The 21,079-nt window shown below is 47.5% G+C and overlaps 2 protein-coding genes across 3 annotated transcripts; one reads left to right on the top strand and one right to left on the bottom strand.

Moving 5' to 3' along the window:
• Positions 1-491: 491 nt before the first annotated feature.
• On the bottom strand, positions 492-10,468 carry CIAPIN1 (cytokine induced apoptosis inhibitor 1). 2 transcript variants are annotated; one of them, XM_040329232.1, is made up of 9 exons: positions 10,365-10,468; positions 8,442-8,605; positions 8,190-8,342; positions 6,802-6,878; positions 4,884-5,043; positions 4,089-4,162; positions 3,392-3,513; positions 2,939-3,017; positions 492-654 (listed from the first exon to the last, which is right to left on the bottom strand). In XM_040329232.1, the coding sequence occupies exons 2-9, from the start codon at positions 8,602-8,604 to the stop codon at positions 541-543; spliced, it is 942 nt and encodes a 313-aa protein (XP_040185166.1). In that variant the 5' UTR covers position 8,605; positions 10,365-10,468; the 3' UTR covers positions 492-540. The 2 variants fall into 2 exon arrangements, with proteins under 2 accessions (XP_040185166.1, XP_040185167.1); XM_040329233.1 differs by having other exon boundaries at positions 10,336-10,468.
• On the top strand, positions 10,428-19,867 carry COQ9 (coenzyme Q9). Its single transcript, XM_040329234.1, has 9 exons — positions 10,428-10,543; positions 13,345-13,480; positions 13,566-13,701; positions 13,783-13,925; positions 15,638-15,722; positions 16,398-16,502; positions 16,584-16,739; positions 16,955-17,008; positions 19,710-19,867. The coding sequence occupies exons 1-9, from the start codon at positions 10,471-10,473 to the stop codon at positions 19,743-19,745; spliced, it is 924 nt and encodes a 307-aa protein (XP_040185168.1). The 5' UTR covers positions 10,428-10,470; the 3' UTR covers positions 19,746-19,867.
• The last annotated feature ends 1,212 nt before the right edge of the window (positions 19,868-21,079 follow it).

Consider the following 21,079-nt stretch of genomic DNA (forward strand, 5'->3'; position numbering starts at 1 on the left):
AATGTAACTGCATTCAGGAAGACAGCAGTTCTCCCGATTCCGCTTCTGGGTGAGCGGCTCCGACGCAGCTGATGTGAGATGATAAAGTATTTCTAGAGAGATAAGAGAACGAGTGACTGGAGAAGAGATTAGAGTCCCCCTGGCTGCAGAAGATAAGGAATGATCTGCTACGGCTGCTGGTATGTACACAGAATACAACAGTGTGCTGAAAAAAAGAGGAAAATGTCTTCCTGCACATAAACCCTCAGTCATGGAGAACCGGCATTGATCCCCGACACTGAATTCTGTAACCCTAACCAATCAATCAGCTGCAGATGATCTCTCCCTGCATCCAATCAAGGCACTGCCCTGACATCATGTGACAGCCCATTTCTCAGCATGAGGAGGAAATGACTGAAGGCACACCATTATGCCATCTCATCAGTGCTGTCACATAACAGGGTCATGTCACACACATGTCACTTTAAAATGAAGGCCGGACACAGGAGAGGTGACATTGAATCTTTATTGAACATTATATACACATACAGAGATCGAAAATCACAATGCGTCCTGGAGCGTGCCGGAAGTCAACAGAATCTTCTCACCCGGTTTGAATGCTGGCATTCCCATATATGGGCAACTGCCGCAGCGGAACGCGTCTCCGAGATAACACTGGAAAGGAAAACCCCTAAAGTGAGCTGCCAATACCCGTCATCTCCCTGCTATATATATATATATATATATATATATATATATATATATATATATATATATATATATATATATATATATATATATATACACACACACACACATATACATACACACGCGCGTTGCCAGATCCACATAGTCTGTTGTGTCCTACCTCCCCCCCCACTATAAAACACATACATGCACCCCCTTCCATATATAAAACCACTGACATATCCTACCCCCAATATATAAAACCACTGACTTCTCCTACCCCCACCCCCAATATATAAAGCCACTGACTTCTCCTAACCCCCACTATAAAAAAAAAAAAAAAACACATACACGCACCCCCTTCCATTGATAAACCACTCTCATATCCTACCCCCAATATATAAACCACTGACGTCAGCTGCCATGTCTCCATCACCTGTCATCACCTATCCCACTATTAATACAGCCCCCCCATATTGTGTATAGATCCACATCTTCTATTAATAAACTCCCCTCCCAAACCCTCTACCATATACAGTACTGTGCACAAGTTTTAGGCAGGTGTGAAGAAATGCTTTCAATAAATATTTTATTTTTATAAAATTTACAAAATGCAAAGTGAGCAAACAGATAAAAAAAAAAAAAAAAAAAAAAAAAATCAAATCAATATTTGATGCTTTTGCTTTAAGCCAGCATCAATTCCTTTCAATTAAATTCCTTTCCTACACTTGAACAAAGTGAGAGATTTTGTAGAATTGGAGTCAGGTGTGAGTAACCAATTATATCAGGCAGGTGCTGATGATCAATTTCATATGTAGGTTGAAACATCTGTGTAGGAGGCTTAAACCTGGGTGAGGAACAGCCAAACTCTGCTACCAAAGTGAGGTTGTGGAAGAAAGTTTCCTGTCACAGGTCATACACCATGGCAAGCACAGCACCAAGACACAATGTAGTTATGCTGCATCAGCAAGGTTTCTCCTAGGCAAGGATTTCAAAACAGACTGGGGTTTCATGATGTGCTGTTGGAGCTCTTTTGAAGAAGCACAAAAAAAAAGGGCAATGTAGAGGATTGTAGATGCAGTGGTCGGCCAAGGAAACAATGCAGCACATGACACATCGTGCTCATTTCCCTTCGACATTGGAAGACGTCCAGCAGTGCCATCAGCACAGAACTGGTGGAAACTAATGGGACCCAGGTACAGCCATCTACTGATCAGAGAAAAGTCTAGCCAGAATTGGTCTTCAGGGAAGAACTGAAGCCAAAAAGCCATACCCTTTGATGTGAAAACAAGGATAATGGATTCAAAACATAGGATCTGGGGTGTGGAAAAATGGCAGCAGGTGCTCTGGACTGATCAATCAAAATGTGAAAAATTTGGCTGTAGCAGGAGGCAGTTTGTTGGGAAAGGCTGGAGAGCTGTACAATGAGAGTCTGCGGGCAACTGTGAAGCATGGTGGAGATTCCTTGCAAGTTTGGGGCTGCATTTCTGCAAATTGAGTTGGTCAGGATCAATGGTGTCCTCAATGCTGAGCAATAGAGGCAGACACGTATCCATCATGTTATACCATCAGAATGCATGTGCTTCAATTGTGGAGTCACTCATAAGCTAGTGATAGGACCACAGATACCAGGGGGCCGTGGCGAGGCTCTGTGGCTAACGCACGTATTTGCAAATGAATGCAGACTACACCCTTGTTTTAACTGCATACCGTTAGGTTGATTTGGTTGTCAGCGGGCTGGCCGCTGAGTAAGCTTGGATCATTCTTTGGATTTATCCTTGGCCTGGTTTATATCATACGATCAGGGAGGCATGTGATTGGCCCCAAATGTATTGTACCTAAAAGAATGGATGCTGCTTTGAAGGCAAAAGCTAGTAAGACCAAATATTGATTTGGTTTAGATTTATTTTCTGTTCATTCACTTTAGATTTTTGGTAATTGAAGAACATACATTTTTAATATTTCTATTTCTGAAAGCATTCTTCATACCAGCCTGTAACGTTTGCACAGTACTGTGTATGATTGATATATATATATATATATATCTCTCTCACTGTAGTGAACTGCCAGATCCACATAATCTGTCTTCTCCTATCCCTCTATTAATTACACACACACACACACACATATTATTATATATATATATATATATATATATATATATATATATATATATATATATATATATATAAAAACACACACACACACACACACACACACAATCCTCTTGAATAACATCCCAATCATCTTTCAAGAACAACTTTATACTCACATTGCCACATGCCGATGGGGTAGGTGCGGGGGCAGAATTCTTCTTTTCATCTTCCAGTTCATCTGCTAATCCACATGTGCTGTGTGAGATCAACATCAAATGTCACAAGCCTCGTTACCATCCAATAATCCCACACCTCAGGGCAGGACCACTCCTCAATACATCAGACCTGCAGGTGGGATCCCTCCTCAACTCATCAGACATGAGGGTAGGACCCCTCCTCAACACCCCACACCCAAAGCAGGGACCCTTCCTCAATTAATCCCACTTGAGGGCAGGACCCCTCCTCAAACACCCCACACCCAAGGCAGGGACCCTTCCTTAATTCATCTCACTTGAGGGCAGGACCCCTCCTCAACACCTCAGGCATAAAGGGCAGGATCTGTCATCTACAAATTAAGAGGGAATATTGGGTCTCTGTGGGGGCCCCTGTGCAGAAGGCAGTGTACTTACCAGTTCTTGCAGGCTTTGCGTTTCTTCTCAGTGCCTTCTCCACAGCCCTGGGCTTTTAGTGTGGCGGGGAGGGGCTTCTTCATGTCATCCGGATCCAGAAGATCATCCGAGTCCAAGAGATCCTTAGAGGAGAAGTACCATCATTGCTTGTGTGTCCCATTACAATCCAATCTATGTGTGTCAGTTACAGTTAGTACAGGAGTCTGCTGGTGCTGTATATTATGTGTCACTTACTTACAGTTAGGCTCCATTCACATCTAGGCGTATATACGCCTGAAGCGCGACGCCGCAGCAGCCCCTAATACGCTGGAGGGGTGATTTTACATTGCCCTCTATGGAGACGGTTCACATCTCCACGCCGAAACGCCTGAAGCTCAAAACAAGTCCCGGACCCTTTTTTTCAGGTGGCTTTGGCGTTCGGCATAGGAGATGTGGACCTGGGGGTTAGGCTGCATTCACAATCGCGGCGTTTTGTCGCCGCAAATCGCGGTACAAAACGCTGCAATTTGTCGCCGCAATTTGCGGGACAAAACGCCGCGATTAGGTGTGAATGCAGCCTTAGAACTGCTGAGGTTGCATCTTATGTGTGTCAGTTAAAGTTAGTACCAGAGCCTGGTGGCAGTTGTATCTTATGTGTATCAGTTATACTTGGTACTGCCGCAGGTTGTAGACAGGACACCCAGTGATGGATACTCACCACTTCCTCGTCATTCATATCATTTGCTGACAGCGTCCAGAGTTTCACTGCAGCTGGATCTACAGCCGGCTTCCCTGAGAGAGGAAAGAGAAGAGTCAGACCATCACCCAACATCCACACACTATCCTCCACGCTGCCTTTATAACACAGAATGAACATGGTGCATGTAAACAGATCTGACTCTGTGGCTCATCTTCCATCTATGGATTACGCAGTCCTCTGCAGCCTCCCCAAAATTACAATGCACCATTGCCTGCAGCAAGCCCAGCATAACGTGATCTCATTGCCTGCATGCAAGACTAGCACTGATACGAGTCACCTGTGTGGTTTTCTGTGGCCCCCTCGGGGTGTACCCTTTATAATAGGATTCCTCTGTGCAGCCTTCTGTTGTCCCCTCAGGCATAGTCTTCAAGATAAGAGTACCCTGGGCACTGCAGCTTTCTGAGTCCCCCTCTGACAAACCATTCCCGATACAATTCTCCTGAGCATTGTGGCCCCCCCCTTGGATGGACTCTTCATAATAGGACTACCCAGTGTGGCCCCCCCTCAGACAGACCCTTCATGATATGATTCCTATGTGGCCCCCTTGAATGGACTCCAAATGACATGATTCCACTATGACCCCCTGGGACGGGCCTTTCATGATATGATTTCCCTGAGCCCCCGGGGCCCTCAGACTGACCGTTGGTGATAAGACTTCCTCATTTGGCCCTCTCAGAAGGACTCTTCATGATATAAAATTCCCCTGTGACCCCTTCAGATGGACCCTTCCATTTCTCCCATGTGGTCCCATACCTGTCACAGGGCGTCTGAGAAGTGTCAGTGGTCGGGACGATCCAACTTCATAGTTGGGTTTTGTAGCTCGGATTCTGACGGAGGTCAGGTCAGTCCCGGGGTAAGCGAGCTTTTCCTTCACATGCTGCGTCTGTCCACTTGTCAGGGCTACATTCAGAATCTGCAGAGGAAATGACATCACTATGGAGGCAGCCAAACCCATTTCACACTACCACACCTCATTGGGGGGGGGGGGGGGAAAGAGGACAAAAAAATAGTGGTGCACCAAAATGAAAATTCCGGTGCCAAAAAAAATATTATAATTATATATATATATATATAAAAGAGAGAGAGAGAGAGAGAGAGAGAGAGAGAGAGAGAGAGAGAGAGAGAGAGAGAGAGAGAGAGAGAGAGAGAGAGAGAGAGAGAGAGAGAGAGAGAGAGAGAGAGAGAGAGAGAGAGAGAGAGAGAGAGAGAGAGAGAGAGAGAGAGAGAGAGAGAGAGAGAGAGAGAGAGAGAGAATATATATATATACACACACACATACATACATACATACACACACATATATATATATTTGTATTTTATATTAAAAAAATATTTTTTTAATAAAATTGTATAGTATTCAACTTTTTAATATCATGAATTTCCAGCCATCATCAGCACCTTATCGGCTTCCGCACGGGAGAAGTTTTTGAATCGCCTTTGCGTTAAAATCAAGAGGCGCACCAGAAAAAATGCATCCCTTTAAATCAGGGATCCTCAAACTACGGCCCTCCAGCTGTTGTGGAACTACACATCCCATGAGGCATTGTAACACACTGACATTCACAGACATGACTAGGCATGATGGGAATTGTAGTTCCTGAACAACTGGAGGGCCGTAGTTTGAAGACCCATGCTTTAAATCCTATGTATGTCTTTAAACTCATCTGTTGCGCTGCTAAAATCACCGCTTGCAGCATTTTCGGTTGAATAATAAAATAAAAGCACCACTAAACACACCTCCCCATTGACAACGTGAAAAAAAAAAAAAAACACACACATAAATATATATATATAAAAAAAAAAATAATAATAATAATAATAATAATAATAATAATAATAATAATAATAATAATAATAATAATAATGCACCCGTGTTGCGTTTTTTTTTTGCGGTTCGAGTCAAATGACCTATGAAATACGCACCATAAATACAGTAAAATCATGGCAAAATTGCACGCATTTCTCAACAGCCATTACCGGTAACTTTCTTTCTATCGGTTAAAAGCTGATAACCCCGTTTTTTTTGCCGATAATTCTTGACAGCGCATCCCTACAACAAACTTCACAAAATGCATTATATAGTGAACCTGTTCAGTCCACAGCATGACAGCCCCCCCCCCCCCCCTCTCCATCTGATGTGAACACACAGCAGATGTTACGACCACTCCCTCTATGATGTACCCAATCAGTGATCACTCCCTCCATGATGTAACCAATCAGTGATCACGCAATCTCTGACCCCTGAATATCAATGACTCAGGAGGAGAAGAGCAGTGCGATGTGAACTCTTCTATGCCGCTGACCAACTTTGCTCATCTGCATCTCCTTCACAGGATGAATAGCTTCCCTCCCAGTCATGTGACTATCATATTCTTATCTTATTGGTTGAAATTAAGAATTCTGGTGATGTATAAAGGGTGGACCTTTCTTTACCGGGCAGAAATAACACTTCATAACTCAGGTGGTGAAAAGGGGTGGAGCTTTGCGACATTCCACCCCATGGATAGTAGTGGAAGAATGACACGTGGAAGAATGACACGTATGTGAGGTTTCAACGTCAAACAGTTATAAAGTATGAGCGACGTCCAGCGCCTACCGTACAGCCAAGCTCTATACAATGCTTGGCCTACTCCTGGGCGCCAGGAAAATTGCCAACCCCATCATCACTTACCTGTGTCACGCCGGTCATTCCAGAAAGGGTGATAGCAGAGGAGAGCTGGGCCGGTGACCGCAGAAGGGCGCCGTGACCTAATGAAGAGACAAAATCAGCAACACGCATGTATATAGGGGAAGTGACATCACCAGGCCAAAGGAGCGGACACTCTACTACATGGATGACATCACTCTACATATTACAGTGGAAGGAGGCGACATCAGGTTTTCATTCTCTCATAAAATTAAACTAAACTGTTGGCTCGAAAACGTCTCCCTCATCATGTCAGAAGCAACGATTCGCAATGTCAGAGAGGCAAGCCCGCAACGTCAGGCGCAATGTCAGGCAAGTGTGCAAGTCAGGCGCGACGTCACAGAGGCAAGCGTGCAACGTCAGGCAAGTGTGCAAGTCAGGCGCGACGTCACAGAGGCAAGCGTGCAACGTCAGGCGCGACGTCACAGAGGCAAGCGTGCAACGTCAGGTGTGACGTCACAGAGGCAAGCGCGCAACGTCAGGCAAGTGTGCAAGTCAGGCACGACGTCACAGAGGCAAGCGTGCAACGTCAGGCGCAATGTCAGGCAAGTGTGCAAGTCAGGCGCGACGTCACAGAGGCAAGCGTGCAACGTCAGGCAAGCGTGCAACGTCAGGCGCGACGTCACAGAGGCAAGCGTGCAACGTCAGGCGCGACGTCACAGAGGCAAGCGTGCAACGTCAGGCGCGACGTCACAGAGGCAAGCGTGCAACGTCAGGCGCGACGTCACAGAGGCAAGCGTGCAACGTCAGGCGCGACGTCACAGAGGCAAGCGTGCAACGTCAGGCGTGACGTCACAGAGGCAAGCGCGCAACGTCAGGCGCGACGTCACAGAGGCAAGCGCGCAACGTCAGGCAAGTGTGCAAGTCAGGCGCGACGTCACAGAGGCAAGTGTGCAAGTCAGGCACGACGTCACAGAGGCAAGCGTGCAACGTCAGGCGCAATGTCAGGCGCGTGTGCAAGTCAGGCGCGACGTCACAGAGGCAAGCGTGCAACGTCAGGCGCAATGTCAGGCAAGTGTGCAAGTCAGGCGCGACGTCACAGAGGCAAGCGTGCAACGTCAGGCGCGACGTCACAGAGGCAAGCGTGCAACGTCAGGTGCGACGTCACAGAGGCAAGCATGCAACGTCAGGCGCGACGTCACAGAGGCAAGCGTGCAACGTCACAGAGGCAAGCATGCAACGTCAGGTGCGACGTCACAGAGGCAAGCATGCAACGTCAGGCGCGACGTCACAGAGGCAAGCGTGCAACGTCAGGTGCGACGTCACAGAGGCAAGCGTGCAACGTCAGGTGCGACGTCACAGAGGCAAGCGTGCAACGTCGGCCCACATTTCTGTATACAATATAATCTCTATACCCCGAACCCAAATCTCACCGGCTTGGAGATCCACTGGCTCCTGGATGATCATTGTACCCCCCGGCTTCAGAATTCGAGCGGCTTCCACCAGAAGGTCAGAACTGTGGATAGTTGTACTTCCTGGAGCTAAACCGAGGAGGACGCCATCAAAGCAGGAATCGCGGTGAGCCGCTGTAAGGAGAGGATGTGATGAGTACACCGGAGGAGAAGGGACACGTTTTATCATATTTGGGAAGTCCCATCAGAGGAGAGGGTTATAGAAAAACTTACACAGCAACAGGCGTTCCACATTCTCTACAGAAACCTTCCCATCCGGGGCCACTGCGCTCTGCACTTGGGCTACGAGCTCCTGAAGGCTCTCTATGGAGGAGGAGCCATCCCATGTCACTGCCACACGATGACCAGGTGACACAAGGTCCCCAAAACTGCCCATCCTACATCAGAGAAGAGAGATTATTTACACACACATTGTACATTCCATATACATTATTTACACACACATTGTACATTCCGTATACATTACTTACACACACATTGTACATTCCATATACATTATTTACACACACATTGTACATTCCATATACATTACTTACACACACATTGTACATTCCATATACATTACACACACACATTGTACATTCCATATACATTACACACACATTGTACATTCCATATACATTACTTACACACACATTGTACATTCCATATACATTACACACACATTGTACATTCCATATACATTACACACACACACACACATTGTACATTCCATATACATTACACACACATTGTACATTCCATATACATTACACACACATTGTACATTCCATATACATTATTCACACACATTGTACATTCCATATACATTACTTACACACACATTGTACATCCCATATACATTGTACATTCCATATACATTATTCACACACACATTGTACATTCTATATACATTATTTACACACATTGTACATTCTATATACATTATTTACACACATTGTACATTCCATATACATTATTTACACACATTGTACATTCCATATACATTACACACACAATGTACATTCCATATACATTATTGTGTACAGAGCCTGTCTGGCCAGCGATTCTGAACTGGGGGGATACATTTCTTACACCTGAGCTCGGGGGACAATGGCTTCCCTTTACATTGATGGACAGTGGGGGGAAGGGATCCTTTGGTCAGTGGTGGTCTCTGGATGAAGGGCTCCCTTGGTTCTTGGTGGACCGTTGGGCTCTGGTCTCTGGACAATGGGCGGTCTGTTGGGCTTGGGGATGACGGGCTGACCATTGGGCTCAGTAACGATCGTTGGGCTCTGGATGAGGGGGCAGACCGTTCATCTCTGGTCTCGGGATGACAGACGGACCATTGGGCTCTGGATGAGGGGCGGACCCTTGGGCTCTGGTCTCGGGGACGAGGGGCGGACCCTTGGGCTCTGGTCTCGGGGACGAGGGGCGGAGCGTTGGGCTCGGGACAAGGGGCGGAGCGTTGGGCTCGGGACGAGGGGCGGAGCGTTGGGCTCGGGACGAGGGGCGGAGCGTTGGGCTCGGGACGAGGGGCGGAGCGTTGGGCTCTGGTCTCGGGACGAGGGGCGGAGCGTTGGGCTCTGGTCTCGGGACGAGGGGCGGAGCGTTGGGCTCTGGATGAGGGGCAGAGCGTTGGGCTCTGGATGAGGGATGAGGGGCGGAGCGTTGGGTTTGGGGACGAGGGTGGTCAGTCGCTCTCAGCAGTCCTGGGATATGAGGAAGGGCGGTACGTCCAGCATGGTCTATGTAGGTGATGTAGGTGAGTGATATTGGGGTAATGATGGTGATATTGGGGTAATGATGGTGATATTGGGGTAATGATGGTGATATTGGGGTAATGATGGTGATATTGGGGTAATGATGGTGATATTGGGGTAATGATGGTGATATTGGGGTAATGATGGTGATATTGGGGTTTATATAACACTGCAGGCGCCATGTGTGATGATTTAGGTGAGAATTCAATGAATGTGAATTTCCCAGAATAGTGAGATATGGAGGAGCGCTGATACTCGTACATACAGAGGACTCCGTATATACCTCACAGCTGTGTATGGGGGAGGAGGGGTAGTTATGTGATAGGTTGCTATGGGAAACAACCCCTCTAGATCACATGACGTACCTTATCCTTTAGGACGCTCTGCAACTCACCTGCAGTTCCTCTCCGAATACTTCCGGTTCTGAGCTCTCTCTCCCGGAAACGACGTCTTCTCGCTGAATCCTTCAGAGGATACGCCCCCTCCCGGCTACTACCACTATGGCGTCTCTCCGGGCTTTGAGAGCAGCGAGCGGGGCGGGGCTTCTACTGCTGAGGGGCCGCCCAGGAGCGGGTGAGGAGAGGGAGAGGGAACGGTGACACGGAGGACGCTCACCCGGAAGTGTCTGCAATGACGTCACCATTCACCCCTAAATGACCCCCAACTTTTCTGAGCCCCCCCCCACTGACCTCAGTTATCCCCTCACCCTCCTTCTACTGTATATAACCCAATTATACTCCACCAAATACACCCCTATTACCCCACCCACTCCGCCGTGACCTGATATACCCCCCCGCCCCTGCCAATTGTACCCCCTCCTCCGCCAAACATATCCCCATTGCCCCCCCTCTACTAGATTTATTCCCCCCACCCTCTGCCTCTACCAGATATACCCCATTATACTCCATCCTTCCGTCTCTACCAACCCTACCTCCGCGTCTACCAAATAGACCCCCTTTACCCCCATCCACCTCTACCAAATAGACCCCCTTTACCCCCATCCACCTCTACCAAATATACCATCATTACCCCCGTCCACCTCTACCAAATATACCCCCTTTACCCCCGTCCACCTCTACCAAATAGACCCCCTTTACCCCCGTCCACCTCTACCAAATATACCCCCTTTACCCCCGTCCACCTCTACCAAATATACCCCCTTTACCCCCGTCCACCTCTACCAAATATACCCCCTTTACCCCCGTCCACCTCTACTAAATAGACCCCCTTTACCCCCGTCCACCTCTACCAAATATACCATCATTACCCCCGTCCACCTCTACCAAATAGACCCCCTTTACCCCCATCCACCTCTACCAAATAGACCCCCTTTACCCCCATCCACCTCTACCAAATATACCATCATTACCCCCGTCCACCTCTACCAAATATACCCCCTTTACCCCCGTCCACCTCTACCAAATAGACCCCCTTTACCCCCGTCCACCTCTACCAAATATACCCCCTTTACCCCCGTCCACCTCTACCAAATATACCCCCTTTACCCCCGTCCACCTCTACCAAATATACCCCCTTTACCCCCGTCCACCTCTACTAAATAGACCCCCTTTACCCCCGTCCACCTCTACCAAATATACCATCATTACCCCCGTCCACCTCTACTAAATAGACCCCCGTTACTCTTCCCCCTTTTCCTCTACCAAATATGCCCTGCATTACCCCTCCTCCACCTCTACCAAAAATATACCCTGTTACCCCCTATCTCTACCAGATATACCCCATTTCTACCCACCTCTGCCACTATCAAAAATATACCCCATTACTACCCCCCCCCCTCCCCTTCACAACTACCAAAAATATGCCCCCATTACCACCGCTCTCATTTTATACCAAATATACCCCATTATCTGCCCTCCACCTCTACCTAATATACTCCCATCACTCTCCCCCCTTTACCAAATATGCCCTGCATTACCCCTCCTCCACCTCTAGATAAAATATACCCCCATTACCCCTCCTCCACTCCTTTCACCTCTACCAAATATATTCCCCTTTACCCCCCTCCACCTCTGTCAAAGGTTTTCCCCTATTTTTCCCTATCTCTACCAAATATGCTCCAATTACTACCCCCCCCCCTCACCACGACCAAAAATATACCCCCCATTACCCCTGTCCATCTCTACCAAAAGTACCCCCTCCTCCTCTTCCAAATATCACCTCTCCACCCCCCCATTATACTCCACCCTCCTCCTGTACCAACTATACCCCCCCCCACCTTCTCAATCTCTACCAAATATATACCCTGCATTACCCCCATCCACCTATACCAAATATATACCCCCACATTACCCCACCTCTACCAAATATATACCCCCACATTACACCACCTCTACCAAATATATACCCCCACATTACCCCACCTCTACCAAATATATACCCCCACATTACCCCACCTCTACCAAATATATACCCCCACATTACACCACCTCTACCAAATATATACCCCCACATTACCCCACCTCTACCAAATATATACTCCATTACCCTCCCTCTACCAAATATATACACCAACATTACCCCACCTCTACCAAATATATACTCCATTACCCTCCCTCTACCAAATATATACACCAACATTACCCCACCTCTACCAAATATATACCCCCACATTACCCCACCTCTACCAAATATATACTCCATTACCCTCCCTCTACCAAATATATACCCCCACATTACCCCACCTCTACCAAATATATACCCCCACATTACACCACCTCTACCAAATATATACCCCCACATTACCCCACCTCTACCAAATATATACTCCATTACCCTCCCTCTACCAAATATATACACCAACATTACCCCACCTCTACCAAATATATACCCCCACATTACCCCACCTCTACCAAATATATACCCCCACATTACCCCACCTCTACCAAATATATACCCCATTACCCTCCCTCTACCGAAAATATACCCCCCCTTCCTCTCTGCCAAAAATGTACCCCCATTACCCCCCCTCCACTTCTACCAAATATACCCCCATTACCCCCCCACCTCTATCAAATATACCCCTATAACCCCTCTGTACTTCTACCAAATATATACCCCCACATTACCCCACCTATACCAAATATCTACCCCCACATTACCCCACCTCTACCAAATATACACCCCATTACCCTCCCTCTACCGAAAATATACCCCCCTTCCTCTCTACCAAAAATGTACCCCCATTACCCCCCCCTCCACTTCTACCAAATATACCCCCCCCACCTCTATCAAATATACCCCTATAACCCCTCTGTACCTCTACCAAATATATACCCCCATTACTCCCTCCACCTCTTCCTATTTATTTTTCAGATTCTCTGATTGGCTGTCTTCTCCTTCATTTTATCTTTCAGGCCTGGCAGTGCGCTCAGCGCGCCACTTGTGGGTTTCGCCCCTCAGATATAATGAGGATCAGAAGACGCCTCCGCCATCATTTCATCACACTGACGCCGTTCACAAGGCTGAAGAGGAGAGCTCCCCGCCTCCCAGGTAGGGTCCAGATAGATTGCTATCTCTTCTGGCTAGGCTTCTTCTCAGTCTGGTCACATGAGGTCCCCATCCTGTCCTCCTTCAGGTATACAGACCAAGGTGGCGACGAGTCTGAAGGCTACGAGAGCGAGGAGCAGCTGCAGCAACGCATTCTATCTGCAGCGCTGGCTTTTGTACCGCAGTATGGGTGGAGCTCTGAGGCCATTGCTGAAGGCGCCAAGGTAATCCGTCGTTTTGTGCTCCACTCACTTTACATGTTGTAGTGCCGGAGCTTTGCGTAACCCGACTTCCCCTCTGCGCAGGCTCTGGAGCTATCTGTGGCTGCAGCGGGAATGTTTGAGAACGCCGGGAGTGATCTTGTCCTGCACTTCGTGTCCGATTGTAACGCCAGACTGGTCCAACTGCTGGAGGAGGAGCACAAACTGGTGCAACTGGACAACGCTGAGTGAGTGCCCCCTACAGGACGCTATGTACAGGACGCTCGCTATATACAGGACGCTCACTATATACAGGGCACTCACTATATACAGGACACTCACTATATACAGGGCACTCACTATATACAGGACACTCACTATATACAGGGCACTCACTATATACAGGACACTCACTATATACAGGGCACTCACTATATACAGGACACTCACTATATACAGGACACTCACTATATACAGGGCACTCGCTATATACAGGACACTCACTATATACAGGACACTCGCTATATACAGGACGCTCGCTATATACAGGACCCTCGCTATATACAGGACCCTCGCTATATACAGGACGCTCGCTATATACAGGACGCTCGCTATATACAGGACGCTCGCTATATACAGGACGCTCGCTATGTACAGGACGCTCGCTATGTACAGGACGCTCGCTATATACAGGACGCTCACTATATACAGGTCACACCATCCACAGGACACTCACTATATACAGGTCACACCATCCACAGAACACTCACTATATACAGGTCACACCATGTACCGGACACTCGCTATATACCGGACACTCGCTATATACCGGACACTCGCTATATACCGGACACTCGCTATATACCGGACACTCGCTATATACCGGACACTCGCTATATACCGGACACTCGCTATATACCGGACACTCACTATATACAGGTCACACCATGCACAGGACACTCACTATATACAGGTCACACCATGCACAGGACGCTCACTATATACAGGTCACACAATGTACAGGACACTCACTATATACAGGTCACACCATGCACAGGACGCTCACTATATACAGGTCACACCATGTACAGGACGCTCACTATATACAGGTCACACCATGTACAGGACGCTCACTATATACAGGTCACACCATGCACAGGACGCTCACTATATACAGGTCACACCATGTACAGGACGCTCACTATATACAGGTCACACCATGTACAGGACGCTCACTATATACAGGTCACACCATGCACAGGACACTCACTATATACAGGTCACACCATGCACAGGACACTCAGTATATACAGGTCACACCATGTACAGGACACTCACTATATACAGGTCACACCATGCACAGGACGCTCACTATATACAGGTCACACCATGTACAGGACACTCACTATATACAGGTCACACCATGTACAGGACACTCACTATATACAGGTCACACCATGCACAGGACGCTCACTATATACAGGTCACACCATGCACAGGACGCTCACTATATACAGGTCACACCATGCACAGGACGCTCACTATATACAGGTCACACCATGCACAGGACACTCACTATATACAGGTCACACCATGCACAGGACACTTACTATATACAGGTCACACCATGCACAGGACACTTACTATATACAGGTCACACCATGCACAGGACGCTCACTATATACAGGTCACACCATGCACAGGACGCTCACTATATACAGGTCACACCATGCACAGGACGCTCACTATATACAGGTCACACCATGTACAGGACGCTCACTGTATACAGGTCACACCATGTACAGGACACTCACTGTGCACAATGGGATGAGGGACGTTGCTGTGTGTGGAGGAAAGAAAATCTACCATTAGTGTAGAATGGAGGGTCGAATGTTTTGTCTCCTGGAGTTTGAGGAATTTTTACATCTTGGTAACTTTGTTCTCGTATCCTTTGTTTCAGAAAGAAACCAAAAGCTGATTTCATGAGAAGCGCTTTGGAGGCGCGCCTGAGGATGCTAATTCCCTATATTGGACATTGGCCTCAGGTACAGGGGACAAGTCTACCCCACTCGGGGAGGGGGTGGGGGACCTTTTTAGAGTATGTAGGTTGCCTTTGCATAGCGGGTGAGAGGTTGGCTTTGCATAGCGGGTGAGAGGTTGCCTTTGCATAGCGGGTGAGAGGTTGGCTTTGCATAGCGGGTGAGAGGTTGGCTTTGCATAGCGGGTGAGAGGTTGGCTTTGCATAGCGGGTGAGAGGTTGGCTTTGCATAGCGGGTGAGAGGTTGGCTTTGCATAGCGGGTGAGAGGTTGGCTTTGCATAGCGGGTGAGAGGTTGGCTTTGCATAGCGGGTGAGAGGGTGTGTTTGGATAACATACAAGAGTTAATTTTTGTATTAACAGGTGAGAAGGCATCTCTAGATAATAGGGCAGAGGATGTCCTTGGATAATGGGTTCAGAGGGTGGCTTTGGTTAATGGGTGAGCGGGTGTCTTTTGATAACGGGTCAGAGGGTGGCTTTGGTTAATGGGTGAGCAGGTGTCTTTTGATAACGGGTCAGAGGGTGGCTTTGGTTAATGGGTGAGCAGGTGTCTTTTGATAACGGGTCAGAGGGTGGCTTTGGTTAATGGGTGAGCAGGTGTCTTTTGATAACGGGTCAGAGGGTGGCTTTGGAAGGGTGTCCTGCTCAGTAGACGTGTGGTAATTGCTGAATCTCTCCTCCAGGCATTGGGAATTCTTCTCTTACCACAAAATATTCCTACCAGCTTGAATCTACTGACCACCATGGTGGATGACATTTGGCATTATGCTGGCGACCAGTCTACAGATGTGAGTGCACCACTGAGTAGTAAAGGGGGGTGTTTGGAGATATGGTATTGTTATTTGATTGGCTGGACGTCTGTTCCATAGGTCAGCTGGTACACACGCAGGGCAGTTCTTGCAGGCATTTATAACACCACAGAGCTGGTCATGATGCAAGACAATTCTCCAGACTTCGAGGATACCTGGAACTTCCTGCAAAACCGTATATCTGATGCCATGTCTGCTGGCAATTCTATGAAACAGGTACAGTGAATTAATCTGCTTTCACAGGCTTTCCATAGATTTGTCCTATAGGCAGTGAGCTAACACAACCCTCCCACTAACAACTACTGATACTCCGTCCGTGTACTGGATGATGTATGTCCTGCTTTAGCAGATATTGGCTATATACAGGATACGTCTTATAGAAAGAGAACCCATTTCAGGGGAGAATTGTCATATTTGTAATGTCTTTGTAGGTGTCCTCCACAGGGGAAGCTGTCATTCAGGGGCTGATGGGAGCTGCTGTTACGGTGAGTATTGTCAGGCTTAGAGCTAATAATGGCGAATAATATTTTGTACTTTGTGAATAAATAACTAAAAATATGAGGGGTTTTCAAAAAGTTTCCGCACTTTTTTTATATTTCATAGAGTTTTAAAAAAGTGCAGAAACTTTTTGAAGAACCCTGGTATATATGTTTCTTTACTGTACATCATGTGACACAGAGGATCTTCATACCTATGAAGATAAGGTTGATCGGGGGATTGGACACTGGAAACAAAATCTCATCCTGGGCATAGCCCTCTCCCCTAGGTCAAGGTTGCAGGTTTTTTTTTTTTTTGCTATTTTCTTAGGTAATGGTCATGTCTGTGCGATCTCTGCATGAAAAAGCAGCTAGCTTTATAACGGTTCCATCTGGGATTAGGAGACAAGCTTTTTCTGGATCCATTTCCTAGGGCTGCTGTTCAGCACTCAAAGGAATGATACCTGGACACACAGGGACAGCCTTTAGCATTCGCAGTTAGCACTGGACCCTGCACTATTATATAAAGCATTGAGGACCAGTAGGGTGTTATACAGGTCTAAGGCAGTGACACCAGCTGGATAGTTGAGTCCCTGAAGGACTTTAGTGGCAGAGCTCACCATGATAGGTGAAGTTAGGACCCCCTAGGGGTCCTTTGGCATGGACTGGTGAGTGCCCTGGGGTAGTTCCTGCTAATGTTTCATCTTTTAAAGATTATTTTGAGATAAGAGCAGGGGTCTCCAACCCTTGGGTCATGGACAAGTGCCAGTGAATGGCCTGCTGGGAGTCATTCCATGCAGTGGGCAGAGCGAGCCAACACAACCTGCACTGCCACCCTCTGACCACCAGAGGATGCCCGCTCCCCTTTTCATAGCAGCACATCTCGCTTACCTGTCTGTGGTCACAGAAGAGAAGGGGAGGGAGGGAGGAGAGCTGGACCGGAGACAGGATATGGAGCACTAGTGAGACCTAGGCTGCGCCCCCCTCACCCCTATGAGTTGACATGTTGCACGCCCAACACTCCACCAACCCACCCCCCGAGGTGAGAAGCTGAAACTACCCCACCTTCAGCACCCCTTCCCTCAGGTTGATTACTGTGCGTCCGGTCCCTGATGCTGGGGAGGTCTGGGACCACTGTGTTAGAGCATCCTGGGCCTTTAGGCACCAAGCCTCTGTCGTTCAACTATGTAGGGGCGCTACCTGGTCTTCAGATTATACTTTCTCCGAGTTTTACTAAGTGGAGGTCCAATTTTCTGTGGATGCAGCTCTCAGCTGCAAGGTTCTTGTAGAGGCACCCTAAACCTCTGTTGTTATTGGATCTGTCGGCACAGTTCTGTTGCCCACACTTTTTATGTATTGCTCTGGGACATCCTATGTTGCCTGTGTCCTGTACTGTAACTGTTTATTATGGACTTTTTTTTCCCTCCCTGAATCATACTTGCCTAGATGGATGCAGCATCGGTCCGATGCCATCTCGAACACTGAGAACAGAGCAATCAAACACTGCTGATCACTTAGTTCTCAGGACTCCCTTAGCAGAGAGTCGGTGACTTTGGGGTAGATTCAGGTGGTGGCGCGCACTGCTACGGCGGCGCAGCGTACCGTTTTTACGCTACGCCTCCGTAAATTACTTGAGCAACGATTCATTCACAAAGCATTTGCTCCGTAATTTGCGGCGGCGTTTCGTAAAAGGGGCCGGCGTAAGCGTGCATAATTTAAATGATCCCGTAGGGGGTGTGGATCATTTAAATTAGGCGCATTCCTGCGGCGAACGTACTGCGCATGCTCCGTCGGGAAAATTTCCCGACGTGCATTGCAGTAAATGACGTCGCAAGAACGTCATTTGCTTCGACGTGAACGTAAATGGCGTCCAGCGCCATTCACGATCCACTTACGCAAACGACGTAAATTTCGAAAATCGCGACGTGGGAACGACGTCTATACTTACCATTGGCTGCGCCTCCTAATAGCAGGAGCAGCCTTACGACGAAAGCGACGAACGCAAACGACGTAAAACACGACCGCCGGGCACGCGTACGTTTGTGAATCGGCGTTAGTATGCAATTTGCATACTCTACGCTGACAACTACGGGAACGCCACCTAGTGGCCAGCGGCAGAATGCAGCCTAAGATACGACGGTGTAAGAGACTTATGCCAGTGGTATCTTAGGCTACAGTCGGCGTATCAAGCTTTCTGAATACAGAAAGTTGATACGCCGGCGCTACTTAGCAATTAAGCTGCGTATCTATGGATACGCAGGCGTAATTGCTACCTGAATCTACCCCTTTGTCTATACTTTTTGAATTACCTGTAAATTCCCATTCTTGGAGTACAGTATAGGACACAGGACTCCCTCCCTTCTATTCCTGTATTGCTATGTACAAACCTGAGGACTTGCAGAGGTTGGTAGGGTTATGGACACCCAAGAAGGGGGGGACGTTTTCAAGCGCTTGCCAGTGTCCAATCACCTGGAGGTACACGCCTATAACCCAGGGTGTGTAAATAATCTCCCCGTGTCCTGTACTGTACTCCAAGATATGAAATTTACAGGTAAGTCAGAATTCCTCTGTTCTTTTTTCCTTTGGCCATTGATGGTAAAACTTCTTAAAAACTGCTGGCTACCCAATGTAATCCTGCACTGTCCCATTTTATATGAAATATTCTTCACATCTGGACCGGCGCCAGCACTCACTACTCTTTCTTTTTCAGTTGAAGAATATGGCGGGACTCAACCAACGGCGGTGAATTCTGCGCTCCGCTCACATTAGATTCTGATGGGACTGAACCAGCAGTGTTGTTTTCTGCGCTCTGCTCACCTTATCAATGTTTGCACATTACTGAGTCTATTAAATGTTTGTATGCTGCTATCCGGCCAGTGACTGTTTTACTTCTCGGGTGAAGATTCTCTGTCCTCACGGTGCTTCCTGCTAATAGAACACAATTCGGGAAGGAAATGCTGGTAACATACTTTCTGCCCTATGGGTGGCGACACTCTCTCATCCAACCATATTCATGGTGGTCACCCAGGATGGTCTACCTTTCCATTCATTTCAATAGTGTACAGATCGAGATAAGATTGCGTTCTCAGTCTGCTTGGCTCTCAGGAGGTGACACGGACACTGCATTTCTGTCAGGAACAACACATATTTTCTGTAGTTGCTTATAATATTCATAGACTGAAAAAAGAAAACAAATGTAGCCACCATTTAAGGAATGGTAATCTGCAATGTATGACTTTAAAGTGTGTGTAAAATAATGAAAAATATATTTCTCAAAGCAAAATGGCTTCTAGAGTTGTGTGTGCTGGGTGCATTAGAGTGTCCGCTTCCGTTGGTGAGGGGGTGTGGGAAAATTAGTGTGTCGGTTTCTTTAGAGGAGAGGATTTGAGGAAATTAGAGTGTCAGCTTTCTTGGCGAGGGTGTTTGGGGATATTAGTGTGTCAGTTCTGTCTACAGACTCTTTGGACACCTTTGTGGTGACAAGTAATGAGTAATAATAATAATAGTGCAGAACACCCCAGAATTCTCACCCCCTGCAAGGAAGTTTACAAATCATAGACCTGCTGGTACAATCAGACTGTCAGTCGCTCTATAGACCTAAATGGTGAAGAGGGGGGTGAGTGGCACTGCCTTAGTGTGCAATCTGTTACCCATTCCGTCCATTTAGTGAAGGAAGCCCCTACCGCTTATGATCAGGTGACTGCAGTGAAGGAAGGCCCTCAAACTTATTCGTTTTGGCAAGGCTTATTCTAAGGCAGTGGTGGCGAACCTTGGCACCCCAGATGTTTTGGAACTACATTTCCCATGATGCTTATTCACTCTGCAGTGTAGTTGAGCATCATGGGAAATGTAGTTCCAAAACATCTGGGGTGCCAAGGTTCGCCATCACTGCTCTAAGGGCTTATTTAACCCTTTCCATTCTGGCTTGTTGCATTGGGTGGCACAGTGGTGTAGTGGGTAGCACTTTTGCCTAGCAGTGAAAAGGTTTGCTGGTTTGAAACCCAACACACCACTTGCCTGGAGTTTGTATGTTCTCCCTGTGTGGGTTTCCTCCCACGCTCCAAAGACATGCTGGTATGT

Source organism: Rana temporaria, chromosome 11 (genome assembly GCF_905171775.1).
Source record: "Rana temporaria chromosome 11, aRanTem1.1, whole genome shotgun sequence".
Classification (NCBI taxonomy): domain Eukaryota; kingdom Metazoa; phylum Chordata; class Amphibia; order Anura; family Ranidae; genus Rana; species Rana temporaria.

Bases quoted from the DNA above. Each gene is read 5' to 3' on its own strand.
- CIAPIN1 (XM_040329232.1), bottom strand. From the start codon at position 8,604: ATGGGCAGTTTTGGGGACCTTGTGTCACCTGGTCATCGTGTGGCAGTG. The intron at 3,514-4,088 runs GTGAGTATCCAT...TTCTCCTCTAAG, and splicing joins ATATGAATGACGAGGAAGTG to GATCTCTTGGACTCGGATGA. The intron at 3,018-3,391 runs GTAAGTACACTG...GATCTCACACAG, and splicing joins CGCAAAGCCTGCAAGAACTG to CACATGTGGATTAGCAGATG.
- COQ9 (XM_040329234.1), top strand. From the start codon at position 10,471: ATGGCGTCTCTCCGGGCTTTGAGAGCAGCGAGCGGGGCGGGGCTTCTA. The intron at 13,481-13,565 runs GTAGGGTCCAGA...GTCCTCCTTCAG, and splicing joins GAGAGCTCCCCGCCTCCCAG to GTATACAGACCAAGGTGGCG. The intron at 16,740-16,954 runs GTACAGTGAATT...ATGTCTTTGTAG, and splicing joins CTGGCAATTCTATGAAACAG to GTGTCCTCCACAGGGGAAGC.